Below are 23,056 nucleotides of genomic sequence, written 5' to 3' on the forward strand. Positions count from 1 at the left end.
GGTTAAATAAAGGTGAAATAAATAAAATAAATAAATATGTGAACATTTTTATATCTGCTCCTACAATTTAAGACATGAACTAATGCAATGTAAGATAATTCATAGGACTTACTATACTCCTGCCAGAATGCATGTAATGTCACCCAGAAATGTCACATCTCTGTTGGAGATGCAAAAAGCTCAAAGGAACTCTATTACATATGCTGTGGTCCTGTGCCAAACTGACACCATTCTGGGATAATGTATGTGCTATCATTTCATTGTGTCTAGGAATTTATATCCATTCATCTCCATGATTAAGTTTGTTGGGAAATGTAAATATTGGTAATCAATATCATAGAAAGTTTTGTAATCTAGGTCTACTTGCTGCAAAAAAGAATAAAGCCATCAATTGGAAAGCCCCATATCCACCCCCAATAACAAACTGGAGTTAAACCATACATATTAAACCATACATATTAAACCATACATATTAAACCATACATATTAAACCATTCATATTAAACCATACATATTAAACCATTCATATTAAACCATTCATATTAAACCATACATATTAAACCATACATATTAAACCATACATATTAAACCATACAAATTAACCATACATATTAAACCATACATATTAAACCATACATATTAAACCATACATATTAAACCATTCATATTAAACCATACATATTAAACCATTCATATTAAACCATTCATATTAAACCATACATATTAAACCATACATATTAAACCATTCATATTAAACCATACATATTAAACCATACATATTAAACCATACATATTAAACCATACATATTAAACCATTCATATTAAACCATTCATATTAAACCATACATATTAACCATACATATTAAACCATACATATTAAACCATTCATATTAAACCATTCATATTAAACCATACATATTAAACCATACATATTAAACCATACATATTAAACCATACATATTAAACCATACATATTAAACCATTCATATTAAACCATACATATTAAACCATACATATTAAACCATTCATATTAAACCATTCATATTAAACCATACAAATTAAACCATTCATATTAAACCATACATATTAAACCATACATATTAAACCATACATATTAAACCATTCATATTAAACCATACATATTAAACCATACATATTAAACCATACATATTAAACCATACATATTAAACCATACATATTAAACCATTCATATTAAACCATACATATTAAACCATTCATATTAAACCATACATATTAAACCATTCATATTAAACCATACATATTAAACCATACATATTAAACCATACATATTAAACCATACATATTAAACCATTCATATTAAACCATACATATTAAACCATACAAATTAACCATACATATAAACCATACATATTAAACCATACATATTAAACCATACATATTTGACAGAATTTGGAAATGTTATGTTGACCATCTTAGAGAATGTTTTGTATAGTTGCCATTTTGTTTTTGTGTTGCTTGTGATAAAACATAAGATGAGTATCTAGTGGTAGAGAAATAAAAATGAAAGTTTATTCTTGTTGAGTAACTGCATTAAAACTGTAGTGAGCAATTACACTTTACAATACAGTGTCGTTATTACTGAACTGTATAGGTCTAACTCCTGTAAGGACTCCTGTAAGGTTCAGGGCTAGTGTACAAATTAAATAGATCATGGGATACATCTCTCTTACCATCAACAGCTGTGAATAGACCCCACAGCACCAGCAGCAGAGCAAGTCTGGATACACTTCCACACATACTGACCAACTGCACAACCAAACGTTGACCCAACACTGCCTGCTCAGACCGACTACAGATATGATGTCAATGCAACGTTATTTACTCAGCAGAGGAACAAAATAAAACTAAATTAAACCAAAGTGATGCTCATTTGACTGGGTTGACTTGGTTATAATGGCTGAGAGGAGGAAGTGGTGCTGTTGTCTAGCTTGTATTCATGTTACTCCTATGCAGAAACAATGGCACCTCTGCTAGTGCAACCTAGTTTTTGTGACTGGGGTCTTTGTAGAGCACCACAGAGAGGTCTTATGATCTACCACAGACACATCAACAGGTCCACTTCCTTCTTTAGACACCAAAAATGATAGATTTTGCACCACCATAAGGCTGAAGGGTGCTTTTGAACTGATTTTTTTTATTTTTTATTTTTATTTCACCTTTATTTAACTAGGCAAGTCAGTTAAGAACAAATTCTTATTTACAATGATGGCCTACGAAAAGGCAAAAGGCCTCCTGCGGGGTTGGGGGCTGGGTTTAAAAATATACACTGCTCAAAAAAATAAAGGGAACACTTAAACAACACATCCTAGATCTGAATGAAAGAAATAAGCTTATTAAATACTTTTTTCTTTACATAGTTGAATGTGCTGACAACAAAATCACACAAAAATAATCAATGAAAATCCAATTTATCAACCCATGGAGGTCTGGATTTGGAGTCACACTCCAAATTAAAGTGGAAAACCACACTACAGGCTGATCCAACTTTGATGTAATGTCCTTACAACAAGTCAAAATGAGGCTCAGTAGTGTGTGTGTGGCCTCCATGTGCCTGTATGACCTCCCTACAACGCCTGGGCATGCTCCTGATGAGGTGGCGGATGGTCTCCTGAGGGATCTCCTCCCAGACCTGGACTAAAGCATCCGCCAACTCCTGGACAGTCTGTGGTGCAACGTGGTGTTGGTGGATGGAGCGAGACATGATGTCCCAGATGTGCTCAATTGGATTCAGGTCTGGGGAACGGGCGGGCCAGTCCACAGCATCAATGCCTTCCTCTTGCAGGAACTGCTGACACACTCCAGCCACATGAGGTCTAGCATTGTCTTGCATTAGGAGGAACCCAGGGCCAACCGCACCAGCATATGGTCTCACAAGGGGTCTAAGGATCTCATCTCGGTACCTAATGGCAGTCAGGCTACCTCTGGCGAGCACATGGAGGGCTGTGCGGCCCCCCAAAGAAATGCCACCCCACACTATGACTGACCCACCGCCAAACCGGTCATGCTGGAGGATGTTGCAGGCAGCAGAACGTTCTCCACGGCGTCTCCAGACTCAGTGTGAACCTGCTTTCATCTGTGAAGAGCACAGGGCACCAGTGGTGAATTTGCCAATCTTGGCGTTCTCTGGCAAATGCCAAACGTCCTGCACGGTGTTGGGCTGTAAGCACAACCCCCACCTGTGGACGTTGGGCCCTCATACCACCCTCATGGAGTCTGTTTCTGACCGTTTGAGCAGACACATGCACATTTGTGGCCTGCTGGAGGTCATTTTGCAGGGCTCTGGCAGTGCTTCTCCTGCTCCTCCTTGCACAAAGGCGGAGGTAGCGGTCCTGCTGCTGGGTTGTTGCCCTCCTACGGCCTCCTCCACGTCTCCTGATGTACTGGCCTGTCTCATGGTAGCGCCTCCATGCTCTGGACACTACGCTGACAGACACAGCAAACCTTCTTGCCACAGCTCGCATTGATGTGCCATCCTGGATGAGCTGCACTACCTGAGCCACTTGTGTGGGTTGTAGACTCCGTCTCATGCTACCACTAGAGTGAAAGCACCGCCAGCATTCAAAAGTGACCAAAACATCAGCCAGGAAGCATAGGAACTGAAAAGTGGTCTGTGGTCCCCACCTGCAGAACCACTCCTTTATTGGGGGTGTCTTGCTAATTGCCTATAATTTCCACCTGTTGGCTATTCCATTTGCACAACAGCATGTGAAATTTATTGTCAATCAGTGTTGCTTCCTAAGTGGACAGTTTGATTTCACAGAAGTGTGATTGACTTGGAGTTACATTGTGTTGTTTAAGTGTTCCCTTTATTTTTTTGAGCAGTGTATATTCTGAACTTCTTTTATTTTATTTTGTATTATTGCGCTATCCCTATGCTTGTGATGTCTTTCTACCTCAGTTTATGTGGCGGGACTACCACTGGGCTGAAACACAATCTCCAGATTGTATAGTTATCAAGACAGCAGCACCACCTGCCCCTTACTTATTGAAAAAGGTGCTTAGCGACTACCGCTCGGCACCTACCTGGCACGAACTCGGGACCTCTGCCTTGCTAGCACACGTGACTGTTCTCCCTCATGCATCTTAGCTGATCACGCCACCTCAAAAGCTAATGAGGTGACGCAAGCGGGACACTTAAAGCTGAGGCGCAAGTTTGGGGTCAATTCCAATTAAATTCCAGTCAATACATGAAGTACACTGAAATTCCAATTTGAAGTCCTATTCCAATTCTCTTCAATGCCTTTCAATTAGGAACATTTGGAATTAGAATTGGAATTTGGTTTACTTTCTGAATTGATCTGGAATTAAAATGGAAGTGACCTTACAATGACCCTGCTGAGGAGGAAGTTTCACACATCTCCATGTGCTACATTCATCCCTCAAACTTCCTCAACAGCGCCCCCAGTGTTGAGCTGAGCGCAACTGTTGATCTGAGCCATTGCGCAACACTGTAAAGGATGTCGCGCTGCTTCCTTAGCGAGTACTGCTTACCCCCATTGACCCTGCTGAGGAGGAAGTTTCACACATTTACAACATTCTGTTTAGTCCACTGAAGAGGCCTCTAAAATAACTAGTGTTAAACGTTACAGTTGTTAATATTTGATCTTTCTCAGAAACCCCTGTGCAAGAGGAACCAGTCAAAGGAGCATCACTTTGGTTGGATTAAGTTTTATTGTGTTCCTCTACTGAGTATATACATCATATCTGTAGTCGGTCTGAGCAGGAAGTGTCGGGTCAACGTTTGGTTCTGCAGTTGGTCAGTAAGTGTGGAAGTGTATCCAGACTTGCTCTGCTTTTGGTGCTGTGGGGTCTATTCACAGCTGTTGAAAGTAAGAGATATTGCATGATCTATTTTATTTGTACCCTAAACCTAATACAGGGTAACAATGAGTAATTACAGTACTTGTTACACTGTACTTACAGGAATTCGGCCTACACAGTAATAAGGACACTGTATTGTAAAGTCTAATTGTTCACTACAGTTTTAATAGTCATTAAGAATAAACTGTCATTTTTATTTTCCTACCTTTAGCTTCAAGATCAATCAAACCTATCCTATGAAAAAACACTCTCACACTCTGCTTCTCTTCCTGTTTGCAGACTCAAGTAAAAACTTTGGGAACAGGAGGAGCAGATGTTACTCTCATCTGCCAAAACCAAACCCTGAGTTACATTACTCAAATGATATGTCATTTAAATAGAGTGATGAGTGTCCAGTGTCATATTGTTCTGACCCAAAAAGTCCAGACAGCATTTGTGACCCCAAAGTCACACTACAGATAGAGAGTGACAGAGTGTTTCTACACATCACCAACATACAACCATCTGATGAAGGGAACTACACCTGTGAGTCTTACATTTTAGTCATTTAGCAGACGCTCTTATCCAGAGCGACTTACAGTAGTGAATGCATACATTTCATACATTTTCTTCACATTATGGAGGTACACATCTTTTGCATTTCAGTATTTCTGTCAAAGGTGTTTGGAGTTTTTCCAGGTTATAGAGCTCACCAGCTTGTAGTCCTAAAAACCGAAAATGAGTTACCTCTGGTTCGTTCAGCCCTTCCTATGGGAAAAATGAGTTACCTCTGGTACGTTCAGCCCTTCCTATGGAGAAAATGAGTTACCTCTGGTTCGTTCAGCCCTTCCAATGGGGAAAATGAGTTACCTCTGGTACCTTCAGCCCTTCCTATGGAGAAAATGAGTTACCTCTGGTTCGTTCAGCCCTTCCTATGGGGAAAATTAGTTACCTCTGGTACGTTCAGCCCTTCCTATGGAGAAAATGAGTTACCTCTGGTTCGTTCAGCCCTTCCTATGGGGAAAATGAGTTACCTCTGGTACGTTCAGCCCTTCCTATGGGGAAAATGAGTTACCTCTGGTACGTTCAGCCCTTCCTATGGGGAAAATGAGTTACCTCTGGTACGTTCAGCCCTTCCTATGGGGAAAATGAGTTACCTCTGGTTCGTTCAGCCCTTCCTATGGAGAAAATGAGTTACCTCTGGTTCATTCAGCCCTTCCTATGGAGAAAACGAGTTACCTCTGGTTCATTCAGCCCTTCCTATAGGGAAAATGAGTTACCTCTGGTTCGTTCAGCCCTTCCTATGGAGAAAATGAGTTACCTCTGGTACGTTCAGCCCTTCTTATGGAGAAAATGAGTTACCTCTGGTTCGTTCAGCCCTTACTATAGGGAAAATGAGTTACCTCTGGTTCGTTCAGCCCTTCCTATGGGGAAATGAGTTACCTCTGGTACGTTCAGCCCTTCCTATGGAGAAAATGAGTTACCTCTGGTAACGTTCAGCCCTTCCTATGGAGAAAATGAGTTACCTCTGGTTCATTCAGCCCTTCCTATAGGGAAAATGAGTTACCTCTGGTTCGTTCAGCCCTTCCTATGGAGAAAATGAGTTACCTCTGGTTCATTCAGCCCTTCCTATAGGGAAAATGAGTTACCTCTGGTTCGTTCAGCCCTTCCTATGGAGAAAATGAGTTACCTCTGGTACGTTCAGCCCTTCTTATGGAGAAAATGAGTTACCTCTGGTTCGTTCAGCCCTTACTATAGGGAAAATGAGTTACCTCTGGTTCGTTCAGCCCTTCATATGGAGAAAATGAGTTACCTCTGGTTCATTCAGTCCTTCCTATGGGGAAAATGAGTTACTTCTAGTACGTTCAGCCCTTCCTATGGAGAAAATGAGTTACCTCTGGTTCGTTCAGCCCTTCCTATGGGGAAATGAGTTACCTCTGGTTCATTCAGCCCTTCCTATGGAGAAAATGAGTTACCTCTGGTTCGTTCAGCCCTTCCTATGGAGAAAATGAGTTACCTCTGGTTCGTTCAGCTCTTCTTATGGGAAAAATGAGTTACCTCTGGTTCATTCAGCCCTTCCTATAGGGAAAATGAGTTACCTCTGGTTCATTCAGCCCTTCCTATGGAGAAAATGAGTTACCTCTGGTACGTTCAGCCCTTCCTATGGAGAAAATGAGTTACCACTGGTTCGTTCAGCCCTTCCTATGGAGAAAATGAGTTACCTCTGGTTCGTTCAGCCCTTGCTATGGGGAAAATGAGTTACCTCTGGTTCGTTCAGCCCTTCCTATGGGGAAAATGAGTTACCTCTGGTACGTTCAGCCCTTCCTATGGAGAAAATGAGTTACCTCTGGTTCATTCAGCCCTTCCTATGGGAAAAATGAGTTACCTCTGGTACGTTCAGCCCTTCCTATGGAGAAAATGAGTTACCTCTGGTTCATTCAGCCCTTCCTATGGAGAAAATGAGTTACCTCTGGTTCATTCAGCCCTTCCTATGGAGAAAATGAGTTACCTCTGGTTCGTTCAGCCCTTCCTATGGAGAAAATGAGTTACCTCTGGTTCGTTCAGCCCTTCCTATGGGGAAAATGAGTTACCTCTGGTTTGTTCAGCCCTTCCTATGGAGAAAATGAGTTACCTCTGGTTCATTCAGCCCTTCCTATGGAGAAAATGAGTTACCTCTGGTTCGTTCAGCCCTTCCTATGGGGAAAATGAGTTACCTCTGGTTCGTTCAGCCCTTTCTATGGGGAAAATGAGTTACCTCTGGTTCGTTCAGCCCTTCCTATGGAGAAAATGAGTTACCTCTGGTTCATTCAGCCCTTCCTATGGGGAAAATGAGTTACCTCTGGTTCATTCAGCCCTTCCTATGGAGAAAATGAGTTACCTCTGGTTCATTCAGCCCTCCCTATGGGGAAAATGAGTTACCTCTGGTTCATTCAGCCCTTCCTATGGGGAAAATGAGTTACCTCTGGTTCGTTCAGCCCTTCCTATGGAGAAAATGAGTTACCTCTGGTTCATTCAGCCCTTCCTATGGAGAAAACGAGTTACCTCTGGTTCATTCAGCCCTTCCTATAGGGAAAATGAGTTACCTCTGGTTCGTTCAGCCCTTCCTATGGAGAAAATGAGTTACCTCTGGTACGTTCAGCCCTTCTTATGGAGAAAATGAGTTACCTCTGGTTCGTTCAGCCCTTACTATAGGGAAAATGAGTTACCTCTGGTTCGTTCAGCCCTTCCTATGGGGAAATGAGTTACCTCTGGTACGTTCAGCCCTTCCTATGGAGAAAATGAGTTACCTCTGGTACGTTCAGCCCTTCCTATGGAGAAAATGAGTTACCTCTGGTTCATTCAGCCCTTCCTATAGGGAAAATGAGTTACCTCTGGTTCGTTCAGCCCTTCCTATGGAGAAAATGAGTTACCTCTGGTTCATTCAGCCCTTCCTATAGGGAAAATGAGTTACCTCTGGTTCGTTCAGCCCTTCCTATGGAGAAAATGAGTTACCTCTGGTACGTTCAGCCCTTCTTATGGAGAAAATGAGTTACCTCTGGTTCGTTCAGCCCTTACTATAGGGAAAATGAGTTACCTCTGGTTCGTTCAGCCCTTCATATGGAGAAAATGAGTTACCTCTGGTTCATTCAGTCCTTCCTATGGGGAAAATGAGTTACTTCTAGTACGTTCAGCCCTTCCTATGGAGAAAATGAGTTACCTCTGGTTCGTTCAGCCCTTCCTATGGGGAAATGAGTTACCTCTGGTTCATTCAGCCCTTCCTATGGAGAAAATGAGTTACCTCTGGTTCGTTCAGCCCTTCCTATGGAGAAAATGAGTTACCTCTGGTTCGTTCAGCTCTTCTTATGGGAAAAATGAGTTACCTCTGGTTCATTCAGCCCTTCCTATAGGGAAAATGAGTTACCTCTGGTTCATTCAGCCCTTCCTATGGAGAAAATGAGTTACCTCTGGTACGTTCAGCCCTTCCTATGGAGAAAATGAGTTACCACTGGTTCGTTCAGCCCTTCCTATGGAGAAAATGAGTTACCTCTGGTTCGTTCAGCCCTTGCTATGGGGAAAATGAGTTACCTCTGGTTCGTTCAGCCCTTCCTATGGGGAAAATGAGTTACCTCTGGTACGTTCAGCCCTTCCTATGGAGAAAATGAGTTACCTCTGGTTCATTCAGCCCTTCCTATGGGAAAAATGAGTTACCTCTGGTACGTTCAGCCCTTCCTATGGAGAAAATGAGTTACCTCTGGTTCATTCAGCCCTTCCTATGGAGAAAATGAGTTACCTCTGGTTCATTCAGCCCTTCCTATGGAGAAAATGAGTTACCTCTGGTTCGTTCAGCCCTTCCTATGGAGAAAATGAGTTACCTCTGGTTCGTTCAGCCCTTCCTATGGGGAAAATGAGTTACCTCTGGTTTGTTCAGCCCTTCCTATGGAGAAAATGAGTTACCTCTGGTTCATTCAGCCCTTCCTATGGAGAAAATGAGTTACCTCTGGTTCGTTCAGCCCTTCCTATGGGGAAAATGAGTTACCTCTGGTTCGTTCAGCCCTTTCTATGGGGAAAATGAGTTACCTCTGGTTCGTTCAGCCCTTCCTATGGAGAAAATGAGTTACCTCTGGTTCATTCAGCCCTTCCTATGGGGAAAATGAGTTACCTCTGGTTCATTCAGCCCTTCCTATGGAGAAAATGAGTTACCTCTGGTTCATTCAGCCCTCCCTATGGGGAAAATGAGTTACCTCTGGTTCATTCAGCCCTTCCTATGGGGAAAATGAGTTACCTCTGGTTCGTTCAGCCCTTCCTATGGAGAAAATGAGTTACCTCTGGTTCATTCAGCCCTTCCTATGGAGAAAATGAGTTACCTCTGGTTCATTCAGCCCTCCCTATGGGGAACATTAATGGGGAAAGAATAGGGTTTTGGAATAAACGCTGAAAATAAGGTCAGAGGTTAACACAGGCTTCGGAGATTTTATACGTTTTGTTCTATGAGATACTATCAGTCAGTTAACATGACCATGGAGTTAGTGAGAATTATTGAATTCAGTCCTCTGTATGGTGTAAAACATAATCTGGTACGCTGACTATCAAATCCATGTTTCAACAATCTTTAAACTGAACAGACCAGGGTGTGATGCGTTCTGCCTCTTCATGAGACGTCAGAGAGTCAGCTGCAAAACTACAGTATCAAACCCGTTTCAATACAACATCTCTCCCTAAAATTATATTTAGGCGACCCCTAGTGGCACTTGTTTGTAACTTCGGTTGGTCTCTTGAGCGGCAGAAGAATCAGACAATTCACTCTTGAAGCATTTCCAGCAGCAGATTTATGACACATTGTATAACAAGCGATGTCACAACATACATTACAACATTGTTTAAACATTTTATTTATAAAAGTAGAAAACAAACACACAACAAAGGACATCACAACATTGTGTATCTTACAGCATTTGATTTATAAAAAGTGAAGAAAGAAAACACACACACACACAACAACACACACCATGAAAGTAGTCTACATTATGACATTATGTAGGTTATAATATCACAACACACCATGAAAGTAGTCTACATTATGACATTATGTAGGTTATAATATCACAACACACCATGAAAGTAGTCTACATTATGACATTATGTAGGTTATAATATCACAACACACCATGAAAGTAGTCTACATTATGACATTATGTAGGTTATAATATCACAACACACCATGAAAGTAGTCTACATTATGACATTGTGTAGGTTATAATATCACAACACACCATGAAAGTAGTCTACATTATGACATTATGACATTAAGTAGGTTATAATATCACAACACACCATGAAAGTAGTCTACATTATGATATTGTGTGGGTTATAATATAACACACCATGAAAGTAGTCTACATTATGATATTGTGTGGGTTATAATATCACAACACACCATGAAAGTAGTCTACATTATGACATTATGTAGGTTATAACATCACAACACACCATGAAAGTAGTCTACATTATGACATTATGACATTATGTAGGTTATAATATCACAACACACCATGAAAGTAGTCTACATTATGATATTGTGTGGGTTATAATATCACACACCATGAAAGTAGTCTACATTATGATATTGTGTGGGTTATAATATCACACACCATGAAAGTAGTCTACATTATGATATTGTGTGGGTTATAATATCACACACCATGAAAGTAGTCTACATTATGATATTGTGTGGGTTATAATATCACACACCATGAAAGTAGTCTACATTATGATATTGTGTGGGTTATAATATAACACACCATGAAAGTAGTCTACATTATGACATTGTGTGGGTTATAATATAACACACCATGAAAGTAGTCTACATTATGACATTATGTAGGTTATAATATCACAACACACCATGAAAGTAGTCTACATTATGATATTGTGTGGGTTATAATATCACACACCATGAAAGTAGTCTACATTATGATATTGTGTGGGTTATAATATCACACACCATGAAAGTAGTCTACATTACGATATTGTGTGGGTTATAATATAACACACCATGAAAGTAGTCTACATTATGACATTGTGTGGGTTATAATATAACACACCATGAAAGTAGTCTACATTATGACATTGTGTGGGTTATAATATAACACACCATGAAAGTAGTCTACATTATGACATTATGTAGGTTATAATATCACAACACACCATGAAAGTAGTCTACATTATGATATTGTGTGGGTTATAATATCACACACCATGAAAGTAGTCTACATTATGATATTGTGTGGGTTATAATATAACACACCATGAAAGTAGTCTACATTATGATATTGTGTGGGTTATAATATAACACACCATGAAAGTAGTCTACATTATGATATTATGTAGGTTATAATATCACAACACACCATGAAAGTAGTCTACATTATGATATTGTGTGGGTTATAATATAACAACACACACCATGAAAGTAGTCTACATTATGATATTGTGTGGGTTATAATATAACAACACACACCATGAAAGTAGTCTACATTATGACATTGTGTAGGTTATAATATAACACACCATGAAAGTAGTCTACATTATGACATTGTGTGGGTTATAATATAACACACCATGAAAGTAGTCTACATTATGACATTGTGTGGGTTATAATATAACACACCATGAAAGTAGTCTACATTATGACATTGTGTGGGTTATAATATCACAACACTTGATTTATTTAAAAAAGTGAAGAATAAAACAAAACAAGTGTAGTGTGGATTTATCATGTTTCATCATTAACCAACTACAAAATATATTTACATAATACTGTATCTATATATACAATAACCAGCAGGCCTATGTGTGTCAGCCATTCAGTCCACTATTCAGTACCCACAATGCCTATGGATAGAAACGGTCTCTGAACCACACAGATGTGTGTGAGACAGTATGGTAGTCACTCAGTTCTCATAACCCTCTAAAAGTTTCCTAAAATAGATACAACAAAATGGCATAGATATTTATAAAAAAAATATATATACTTCTGACTGCATCTTTGTAATTATTCATGATTATTTCAGCTCACCTTCTACATTGCAGGTCATCTGGTCTCTGAGGAGATAATCTGTATGAAAGAAGGTAATTTAAATATCGACTGAATGGAGTATCCTATACTAGTGACATGAGTAACATAACATAACAATGCAGCAACGCAACAAATGCAACTCATTTGCATGTATGCAGTCACCATGACTACCACCTAAGAACATCATTCCAGAGCTTCTTGTTCAATGAGAGAATACGGTATAAAACCTACTTTACAACATCTTGTGCTTGTTGCATCATACACTTGGCTGAGGAGCTGAATGAAGGTGTAAACCTACCTCTTTACAGCCTCCTGAGCTGGTTGTATCCTGCGCTTGTCAGACGAGCTGAGGGATGGTATCCTGAAACAAGAGGAAATGTTTTTGTTATGTTCAGATTTTTGTATTTTTGTTAATTGATACAAAAAGCTTTTGTAACATTCTCAATATTGTCTGTTTCACGCTTTCTATCGGGATAATCAAATAAAGTTGTAAAAATACTCACATTTGTGATGGACTGGAGCTTGGTGTGAAAGAGATTAAAACAGACAATGTAGCGGAAAAAACATACACAACAGAAATGTTATAATTATTATTTATCTTAAAAAGCTGTTAAAAATGTTGAAGAGATACTCACATTTGTGATGGACTGGAGGTTGGTGTGACACTGAAATAAATCAAAATAAACAATGTACTGACAAGAACCACATCATCTGATTCATTATTTTATTACAATTATTTAATCATGAAGAATGTACCTGTATAGCACATATTCTCAGAAAATGTAATTATCATGTTTTCTTTCAAATAGGTATCCATCATAATCTCTTAAATGTTCTTTAGAATGAGCATCTTACTGTTTGGATGTTGCTGGTGTCTTTAAGGAAGTTCTGCTGATTTCAGGGTCAGGAACTGGGGGTTTTCTACATCAAATTAGAGATCAACTGGTAAACAACTGGCAGTCAAATCACATTCAATTCAGAGTAACTGTTCAGTTTCAAGGAAATAGTTTTTATCTACCTGGAAGAGGTATCTTTTCTCCTCTTTTGCAGCCATATTACACAGAATACAGCAATGAGACACACTGAACCCAGCACTGCACCAATCACTGCACCAACCACTGCACCTGTGAATGAGAGAGATGACAAGAGAAGACAGAGGTCAACTTCCCAGGTACACCACACTAACGCTTCATACATGTAAATATGTCTCTGCACTACACCTGAAAGTTGAACAGTAAAAGAGTCAGTCAATAGGTTGATTATGACCTGTCATTATTAGAATAACAACCACTTACCACTGATCGTGTCATCATCAGAGACCTGAGATTTACCTAGCACAGAAATACACAGGAAGTACTTCATCATGAACACAGGAAGTACTTCATCATGAACACAGGCAGTACGTCACCATGAACACAGGCAGTACTTCACCATGAACACAGGCAGTACTTCATCATGAACACAGGCAGTACTTCATCATGTTCCTGATCATGTCAATATATTATGGTGGTATTAACCCTAACCGTTTCTCACCTGCAAATGAAGCTTGATCCCTAGTTGGAATCACCATGGAAACCTCCTTGACGGCACCACGGGATGACGCTACACACCTAACCCTGGTGTCTTTGTCAGGTAGACTGGACGCTGCCACCATGGCAGTTATGGTGACAGTGACTGTTTCATTGGAATGGGTGACATCAGCCATGGTGGATTTGTCTAGACTGATGTTTTCTATGTGGTCCCAGGTTACTGTAGGAGCAGGTCGTCCCGTAGCAGAACAGGACAGAGTGGTGTGACTGTTGTTGGTTTGTGTGATGAGGAGTGAGGGGCCATACAGCTCTATAGGACAACAGACATAGTTCACAGTGAATGTAAATACTATAAGGTTTTCATGTACATCAAGGTCAAATGGATGCATGATAATTTGAGGGAATTGTTCCTGGGTTAATCATTTACACACAGGTCAAGGTAGAACAATGGATTGAAGGCATTGGAGGCTATTGTTCCTGTTTTAAAGGGACATAACATTGTTTTAAGACCTCAAAAGTAGTCTAATGTTAAGGTGAATCCACATTATACAATTTGGATTTTACAGTGAATTAACCCCTCCTTACAGTGATCATATTTTACCATTAATTTGGAGGCAGGTCCTGCCACTGATAGCTCCTTCTGGATAGGCGTTAAACAGACACTTGTAGCAGGACTCATCTCCTCTTGACACTCCTCTGATGACAATAGAGTAGTTCTGCAGACCCTCGTCTTCAAACTCCACTTTCCTCTGAAAAGGTGGGTTGACTACTGGTCCAAATCGTTTGTTGTAGGTGGCCACATTTTCAGTCGCCCCTGGTGTCACCTTCTGCCAGGTGACTTGAAGCACGTTTTTGGGTTTCATGAGCCTGCAGCTGAAGTGAGCGTCCTCTCCCAGGGTTGCTGTGACAACCTGCTGTGTTCTCACCAGCTGAGAGAGCCCTGCATGAAGACAGTTACAGGCTGTTTAGTACACACATCTAATATAGCGCTACATTTTAGCAACCTGCAGTGAACACTGTGAAGGGACTAAACAACAGCATAAATACATTTAAAGGTATACGCAGTATTGCATCTATCATTTCAATTCCCATTCTGTATGTTTGTACATTTCAAAATACTCTTGGAAGACTAGCCCTTGGTGGGCTAAAATAAATCCTAATACATTTAATGCTGGAATATGTAACTTTTTGGGCGACCAGACCAAATTCACATAGAAATTAGTTTATTGAAATTATAGAAATATATATGTAATTCTCCTTGAAAGCAAGTCTAAGAAGTGGTGGATCTGTTTTATGTGAGCTATTTCTATGCTTCCTGTTTTTTGCAGCTGAAAGTACAATATTTTTTGGGTTATAGAAAATATATTTCAGTGTTTTAGATGTTACAAGTTGGCAAAAACTTTGTTCCAACTTATCTAGACAAGTTGGGTTCAAGTTCAATCAAGTATTGTCTCAGTTTGAGACAAGTATATTAATGTTGTACTTAGAGTCCAGTCCCCCTTGACTCCTTTCCAGTTTCAGCTGTTATCCAATTAACTGACTGGACAGTGTTTTTTTCTGTCCTGACAACAAATCCACTTTTTTGCTATAGCTGATGTAATGCATCACGTCATCTACTGAAATATATATTTTAATTGTAAACTGGTCCTTGACAAGTACATTTACAAAAATAAAGTAAAATAGATCTTGCAGAGAGGCACATTGGGAAATATGTTAATAAGACACATGTATTTTGAGCCAACACAGTATTTTAAGCTGAGAGTTTCAGCAACTCAGGTTTTTCTATTCATCTCAAATTGAGCAAAAATCATTGGCTTAGTGAAGTATTCCATGTCAGCTAAAAAATCCTGTCAATTCAAATGTCCAGGCAACTCGGATATTTAAGCTCCATGGACTTTTTATAAGTTGCATGTTTTACAGTATAGAACAGGAAGATGCTGATGTTTGTATACTGATGGTGACTGGACCGGCCATTCACCAGTAAAAAAGACACCTTCTTCAATAAAAAGACACCAGCTTCAATAATGTTCAAAATATAATACTTTTCATTGAATTAAATGTATTCCTTTAAGGACTATCTGCAGTTACAACTGAGCATAATGCACCTATATGTGTAGTCTAGTTAGCTACATCTCATAATGAAACGCAACTCTGAAATTGATAATACTGTATAACTTACATTTAAGACCTACAGACCTATCATGTATTTCATATGAACACGGATGTAACTCACCCTCAGGAAGGAATAGCAGCAGAAGAGTAAGGTAACTTTTAACACGAACCATGGCAGCAATGTGTGGCTTGGTGAGGCTGGGTGATATAAATGGACCTCTGGAGAATGTGTGGCAAGGTAGTATTTCACACTAGGAACCGTTTTCAAAGGAGGCATTGTGGGAGGCATGGTAACGTAGTCTGTTAGATAGTTTAAATACTAACACGCTCTGTTGTTTTAGGTAAAAATTAACAAGCAACCTTGTTGGCCAATTTTGTGTTGGGAGTTCCTCCCACAGAGATAAGGGCAGTTGCTAGTCTCTCATATCAGAGCTGTAGCTCTCTACCCACCGGTGAAGTGGAGCACAGCATGCTGGGAGATCTCCCACTCAGAGAAGAAGATCAGCTCGAGAGAAGAAGTAGTTTCTGAGAAACAACAAAGAAAGATAAATATATCATCACATTTCAATTTGGTCAATTCAGAGATCTTTGTGGGAATAGTGTGTCTGTACAGTGAACCATAAAGGTTTAATGCAAAAGCTGCCAATGGGACTACAGTCATTGTGGAACATATTGTTGTTTGGGAAAAATGTTTTAATTTGCGACAAACCTTCACAAAGAATATCTGCAAATACATTGTTTTTGCAACCAGCCAAAAACATTCTAATACTGTATAATGTTTTGTCCACATACATATTATTTAAGTAATATAATCATAATGAATCTAGTTGCGAGAGTCCTCCTGATTTCAGGGTTATCAGGCTCTGTGCATCAAAAAGAGAACATTTGATAAAGTAATCTGAAAGCAGTCAAATCTCATATTCCACTGGAAGGCACAGCACATATTCCAGAATAACAGCATTAATGGTTTTTGGGAAAAATCACATGTAAGTTTGTCAATCAATGTCACAGTAAAACTGTACTTTCTCTCAGATATCTGAATAAAAGCCTGATCTTCCACCACAGTGACCCAGCTAAAGATTGAGAGTTTATGGGGGTAAATTTGGGTAAACAACATGACATGTTATAAATAACATTGTAATTTCTCCCTTTGCACCACAACACTGCCACGGCTCCACAGCATACAGCAGAGACACAATGAACCAATCACTGCACCTGTGATGAAAGAGATTGAAAGTGACCAGAATAATGGAATGATTCACAGGTAAAGCATAAGAAGGTAAGTAAATAGGTTGACTATCACTTTATCACTATAACAATAAGTAAATAGGTTAACTGACTTGGCACTATTACAGTAAGTAAATAGGTTGACTATGACTTGGCACTATTACAGTAAGTAAGTAGGTTGACTATGACTTGGCACTATTACAGTAAGTAAGTAGGTTGACTATGACTTGGCACTATTACAGTAAGTAAGTTGGTTGACTATGACTTGGCACTATTACAGTAAGTAAGTTGGTTGACTATGACTTGGCACTATTACAGTAAGTAATTTGGCCAGCTCTCCTGCTATCTCTCTCAGAATGACCTTCTCGATCCTAATCAGTCAGGTTTCAAGACTGGGCATTCAACTGAGACTGCTCTTCTCTGTGTCACGGAGGCTCTCCGCACTGCTAAAGCTAATCTCTCTCCTCTGCTCTCATCCTTCTAGACCTATCTGCTGCCTTTGATACTGTGAACCATCAGATCCTCCTCTCCACCCTCTCCGAGTTGGGCATCTCCGGCGCGGCCCACGCTTGGATTGCGTCCTACCTGACAGGTCGCTCCTACCAGGTGGAGTGGCGAGAATCTGTCTCCGCACCACGTGCTCTCACCACTGGTGTCCCCCAGGGCTCTGTTCTAGGCCCTCTCCTATTCTCGCTATACACCAAGTCACTTGGCTCTGTCATGTCCTCACATGGTCTCTCCTATCATTGCTATGCAGACGACACACAATTAATCTTCTCCTTTCCCCCTTCTGATAACCAGGTGGCGAATCGCATCTCTGCATGTCTGGCAGACATATCAGTGTGGATAACGGATCACCACCTCAAGCTGAACCTCGGCAAGACGGAACTGCTCTTCCTCCCGGGGAAGGACTGCCCGTTCCATGATCTCGCCATCACGGTTGACAACTCCATTGTGTCCTCCTCCCAGAGTGCTAAGAACCTTGCCGTGACCCTGTACAACACCCTGTCGTTCTCCACTAACATCAAGGCGGTGACCCGATCCTATAGGTTCATGCTCTACAACATTCGCAGAGTACGACCCTGCCTCACAAAGGAAGAGGCGCAGGTCCTAATCCAGGCACTTGTCATCTCCCGTCTGGATTACTGCAACTCGCTGTTGGCGTGGCTCCCTGCCTGTGCCATTAAACCCCTACAACTCATCCAGAACGCCGCAGCCCGTCTGGTGTTCAACCTTCCCAAGTTCTCTCACGTCACCCCGCTCCTCCGCTCTCTCCACTGGCTTCCAGTTGAAGCTCGCATCCGCTACAAGACCATGGTGCTTGCCTACGGAGCTGTGAGGGGAACGGCACCTCCGTACCTTCAGGCTCTGATCAGGCCCTACACCCAAACAAGGGCACTGCGTTCATCCACCTCTGGCCTGCTCGCCTCCCTACCTCTGAGGAAGCACAGTTCCCGCTCAGCCCAGTCAAAACTGTTCGCTGCTCTGGCACCCCTATGGTGGAACAAGCTCCCTCACGACGCCAGGACAGCGGAGTCAATCACCACCTTCCGGAGACACCTGAAACCCCACCTCTTTAAGGAATACCTAGGATAGGATAAAGTAATCCTTCTAATCCCCCCCCTTAAAAGATTTAGATGCACTATTGTAAAGTGGTTGTTCCACTGGATATCATAAGGTGAATGCACCAATTTGTAAGTCGCTCTGGATAAGAGCGTCTGCTAAATGACTTAAATGTAAATGTACCCCTGATATGGTGATATTACTGTAAACAAGGAGGAGCTATAACAACCTACCCCTTATTTAAAATGGTGATGTTACTATAAACAAGGAGGAGCTATAACAACCTACCCGATTTTAAATGGTGATATTACTGTAAACAAGGAGGAGCTATAACAACCTACCCCTGATTTTAAATGGTGATATTACTGTAAACAAGGAGGAGCTATAACAACCTACCCCTGATATGGTGATATTACTGTAAACAAGGAGGAGCTAATTAAACCTTCCCTTATTTTTAATAAAAACTGTAAACAAGGAGGAGCTATAACAACCTACCCCTGATATGGTGATATTACTGTAAACAAGGAGGAGCTATAACAACCTATCGATGATTTTAAATGGTGATATTACTGTAAACAAGGAGGAGCTATAATAACCTACTCCAGATCTTAAATGGTGATGTTAATGTAAACAGAGCTGTAAGAACCTACCCCTGATTTTAAGTCGTGATATTACTGTAAACAGAGCTATAAGAACCTTTCCCTGATTTTAAATGGTGATGTTACTGTAAACAAGGTGACAATGGGCAGTTCTTTTTTTAAATACAGCGAATAGTTTAATATCAAAAAAGGGTAACATAATCCATAAATCCATTTAAAGAATGTTTTTGAATCTTAATCAACTGAAAACATTGTACAGATCAAGCGAGAATAATAGCCTGATTTATGAACAGTGTCAAATCAAGTGGGGTCAAACACAACAAGCAACATCCATGATTAAAATAAATAACAATAGGAACTCAAACATGAGGGTATATCAAACAATCAAAGAGCAAACATTATCATCATTACATTCTAAGAGCTCAAATACATTCACACATTACACTGACATAACATGAAGAAAAACAAAACTACCTGTAGGTCCATAGATTTATAATAACAATACACTGTAAACTTAACTTGAACAAAAGTGCAATCATATTGAAATGGGTTGAAATAAATTACTAGGTTATTTAGAACATAAAATAAATAGATACATCTATTCTACTTGGTGTATGTTATAATAAAGTACATTCAAACAGTAGGTCCTAATAGATGAGGTAACCTAGCCTGATGACTCAAACTACATTCTTCCTGCTGCTTTGTCGTTCACTACAAACTTTAGTCTGAATAGGGTTAGGGTTATTATTGAAGTTGTTGGAGGTGACGAGGGGCATGACGGGCGTTGTACAAACAATGTCTTCAGCGATTGGATTGTCTCTAACCAATCAGAGTAAAAGCCAATGATGAATTTTCAAACTGCTGTTTTACCCACGTGTGTTCTAGCTGACTCAACCCATCGTTACCGGACAAATCAGATGGCCCAGAATGTGTTGACATTCGGTGAAAGGTTGGGGAGGTACTCAAATCCAGAATCACTGCGAAGAAGAAACTAACGTCCTTGGGCGTGGCGTAACATTTGGCAAGGAGTTTGGGTAGCCAGGCAACCTACCTCATTTCACAACACTCCCCTACAAGAGGTCATCAATCTCTGAAACCTAAAATGCCATTTCAGTACCTCTAAACAGCATTAACCATATCATGGCTTGTATAATGCATGTGATAATTAGCTTATTTATGACTGCGTAAGAATGACTCAACAAGGTTCAACATCCAGGCTCAGTAACAACAGGTGCTCCAGTCCTCAACAAAAACAGCTGTCAGCTACAGTGCATATAAGCACGGTCAGCAACAACAGACAGATGTTTACACAATGCTCCTAAGAGGGTCCTGCTCGTCTGCTGTGGTTGTCAACACTGCTTGCCTGCAACCTGCCAGATAGAATGTGAAGGTTACTATACTGTACTACAGTGAATCTAAAAGGACGTTCTCCATAAACATTCCTGAGCTCCAAGACATACGCTGCTCACAGTTTATTTGATAAAAGTCAGAACCATATATAGAGTTGATGACTCAATTCATTCCATTTGTCTTACTAAGAATATTAAAATAAAGATATTACATATTACAGATAATCTTGTACGGACTCACCTTTTTTCTTTTGAAGCTCGACACAGCCAAAGATGACTAAAAGGGAAATGATTAGGAATACTGGAATGGCAACAGCCCACGGGGATGTCCTCTTGTCATCTGGAAGGTGAAACATGAAATTCCAGTGAGCATGTGTTTGGAGAGACAGCATTTACTCAGAAGAGAAAGACGAGTTATTTTACATCCTTCCTTTTTAATGCATTCAGTTTGAATAACATGTTGACATCATGTTCTGTCCCATCTATCCAATCATATCATCCATCATGTAGCTTCCCTGAGGATCTGGAAACTACCCAGAACTCAACACAACACTTGACTACAGTGTGATTTTAAAAGGGAGTGACTCGTGATGCTTTACCATGGTAGTCAACATGAAACCCAACAGGTGAGATAAGATTACTAACAGCACTAATAGCATCACAACATTAGCCTTTTGGAACCAGCCTGAAATCGCTGCGTTCTGTTCTCAGGAAACAGAATGTTGCACTATTGCACGATGATGCTGGTCACAAGGCTATCACAACATGCCCCTGGGGATGATGTAGCCTGTTAATTAAATAGAACGCCAAATTCATGTATCTAAATGTAAATGTTTACTATTAACATCATGAATTTGGCAAACTATTTAAAAGGCTAGTGATGATGTTGTTTTCACAATGTTTTCAAGTTGGACCGTTGTGTACTGACACGCTAAAAGAGTACGGTTTAGAAGTATATAATAGGTCAACATTACGTATCCTCTTCAACCTCCCTCTCTCCAGGGAGAATAGGAAGCGGGACCCGCTCGTGTCTCTGTGTCCTCATCCCATTGTTTACGATACAGTCCACGTATCCACCTGAGCCTGGCAACAGTTGGAGGGTGATGTTGCTAATGGCTGTGACAGTTTGGTCTTTGTTAATGACAGTCCAGTTGTTAGGTGTCTTTATCGGTACTGCTGCAGAAATGTTCCATTGGATCCAAGGTGCTGGTTTACCCGTGGCAGAGCAGCTGACCACAACTTCCATGTCTGCTTTAGATTCAGTGCTGGGGACTTTTTGCATTGTGGCTCTCACTTCAGATACACCTTTGAATAGATGAAACAGGGAATATTAGATCATATTGATTTTATTTATATTACTTATTTTATCAGGCAGATCAATTAAGAACTGCTTTCAAAATATGTATCATGTTTTCATATATGGTTTGACACCAGCCAATTTTCCTTATTAATGCATGCAGAGTTCATGGTCTTTCTGAAAGTTTTGGGATTCAGACATTTTTTAAATCCTGCCAGTGATGTAACAATGCCAATATGGTGATTTATAGTTGCAGTTAACTGGTGTTCTAAAGCATAGTGTTTCTATTCTCCTAATAAAAACCCTAATAAACCTTTACACCGCCCATACTGTATTATTCAGATATCATGCCTTAGCAAATGTCCTGCTGTAAAGGGTGAAAAGGATTATTCTATATTACCTGTATTGGTTTTGCTTATAAATGTATTAGTGAAGCATCTACAGTGCATTCGGAAAGTATTCAGACTGCTTCCCTTTTTTCAAATGTTGTTATGTTACAGATTTATTCTTAAACGGAGTAAATAAAAAAAGTTCATCAATCTACACACAATACCCCATAATGACAAAGCAAAAACATGTTTAGACATTTTTGCAAATCAATTTTTTATTTTTTTTAATCACACTTGTTTTATTTAAAATGTAATACATTTTAGAATAAGGCTGTAACGTAACAAAATGTGCAAAAAGTCAAGGGGTCTGAATACTTTCCGAATGTAGTGAAGGTATTGCTTATGAAGTCTTTATGAATGCTCGATAAGAGGAAACCCCCAGTGACTTTCACTTCTATTCCAGTACCAGCACACCTGATTCAACTAGGTCTAATCCAGGGCTGGATAATTAGTTGACCAAATGTGCTTGTACCTGTGCTGATTTACGATTATTATTTTGAGTTACAATATCACTTACATTAAAATAGAACTTGAACTGAATAGAGAACAATAGAGGTAAGCCCTAAAACTGTTATTATTCAGTGCATTAAATAC

At 39.9% G+C, this 23,056-nt stretch overlaps 1 protein-coding gene across 1 annotated transcript; it reads right to left on the reverse strand.

The window, feature by feature from the left end:
* Window positions 1-10,130: 10,130 nt before the first annotated feature.
* On the reverse strand, window positions 10,131-16,244 carry LOC106573844 (nectin-1-like). The gene is made up of 11 exons (XM_045713738.1): window positions 16,160-16,244; window positions 14,528-14,866; window positions 13,931-14,236; window positions 13,693-13,728; window positions 13,416-13,521; window positions 13,253-13,318; window positions 13,033-13,062; window positions 12,901-12,918; window positions 12,696-12,758; window positions 12,398-12,436; window positions 10,131-12,300 (listed from the first exon to the last, which is right to left on the reverse strand). Exons 1-11 carry the CDS (start codon window positions 16,209-16,211, stop codon window positions 12,273-12,275), a joined length of 1,083 nt encoding a protein of 360 aa, XP_045569694.1. The 5' UTR covers window positions 16,212-16,244; the 3' UTR covers window positions 10,131-12,272.
* Window positions 16,245-23,056: the final 6,812 nt, after the last annotated feature.

Source organism: Salmo salar, unplaced genomic scaffold (genome assembly GCF_905237065.1).
Source record: "Salmo salar unplaced genomic scaffold, Ssal_v3.1, whole genome shotgun sequence".
In the NCBI taxonomy this organism is placed as follows: domain Eukaryota; kingdom Metazoa; phylum Chordata; class Actinopteri; order Salmoniformes; family Salmonidae; genus Salmo; species Salmo salar.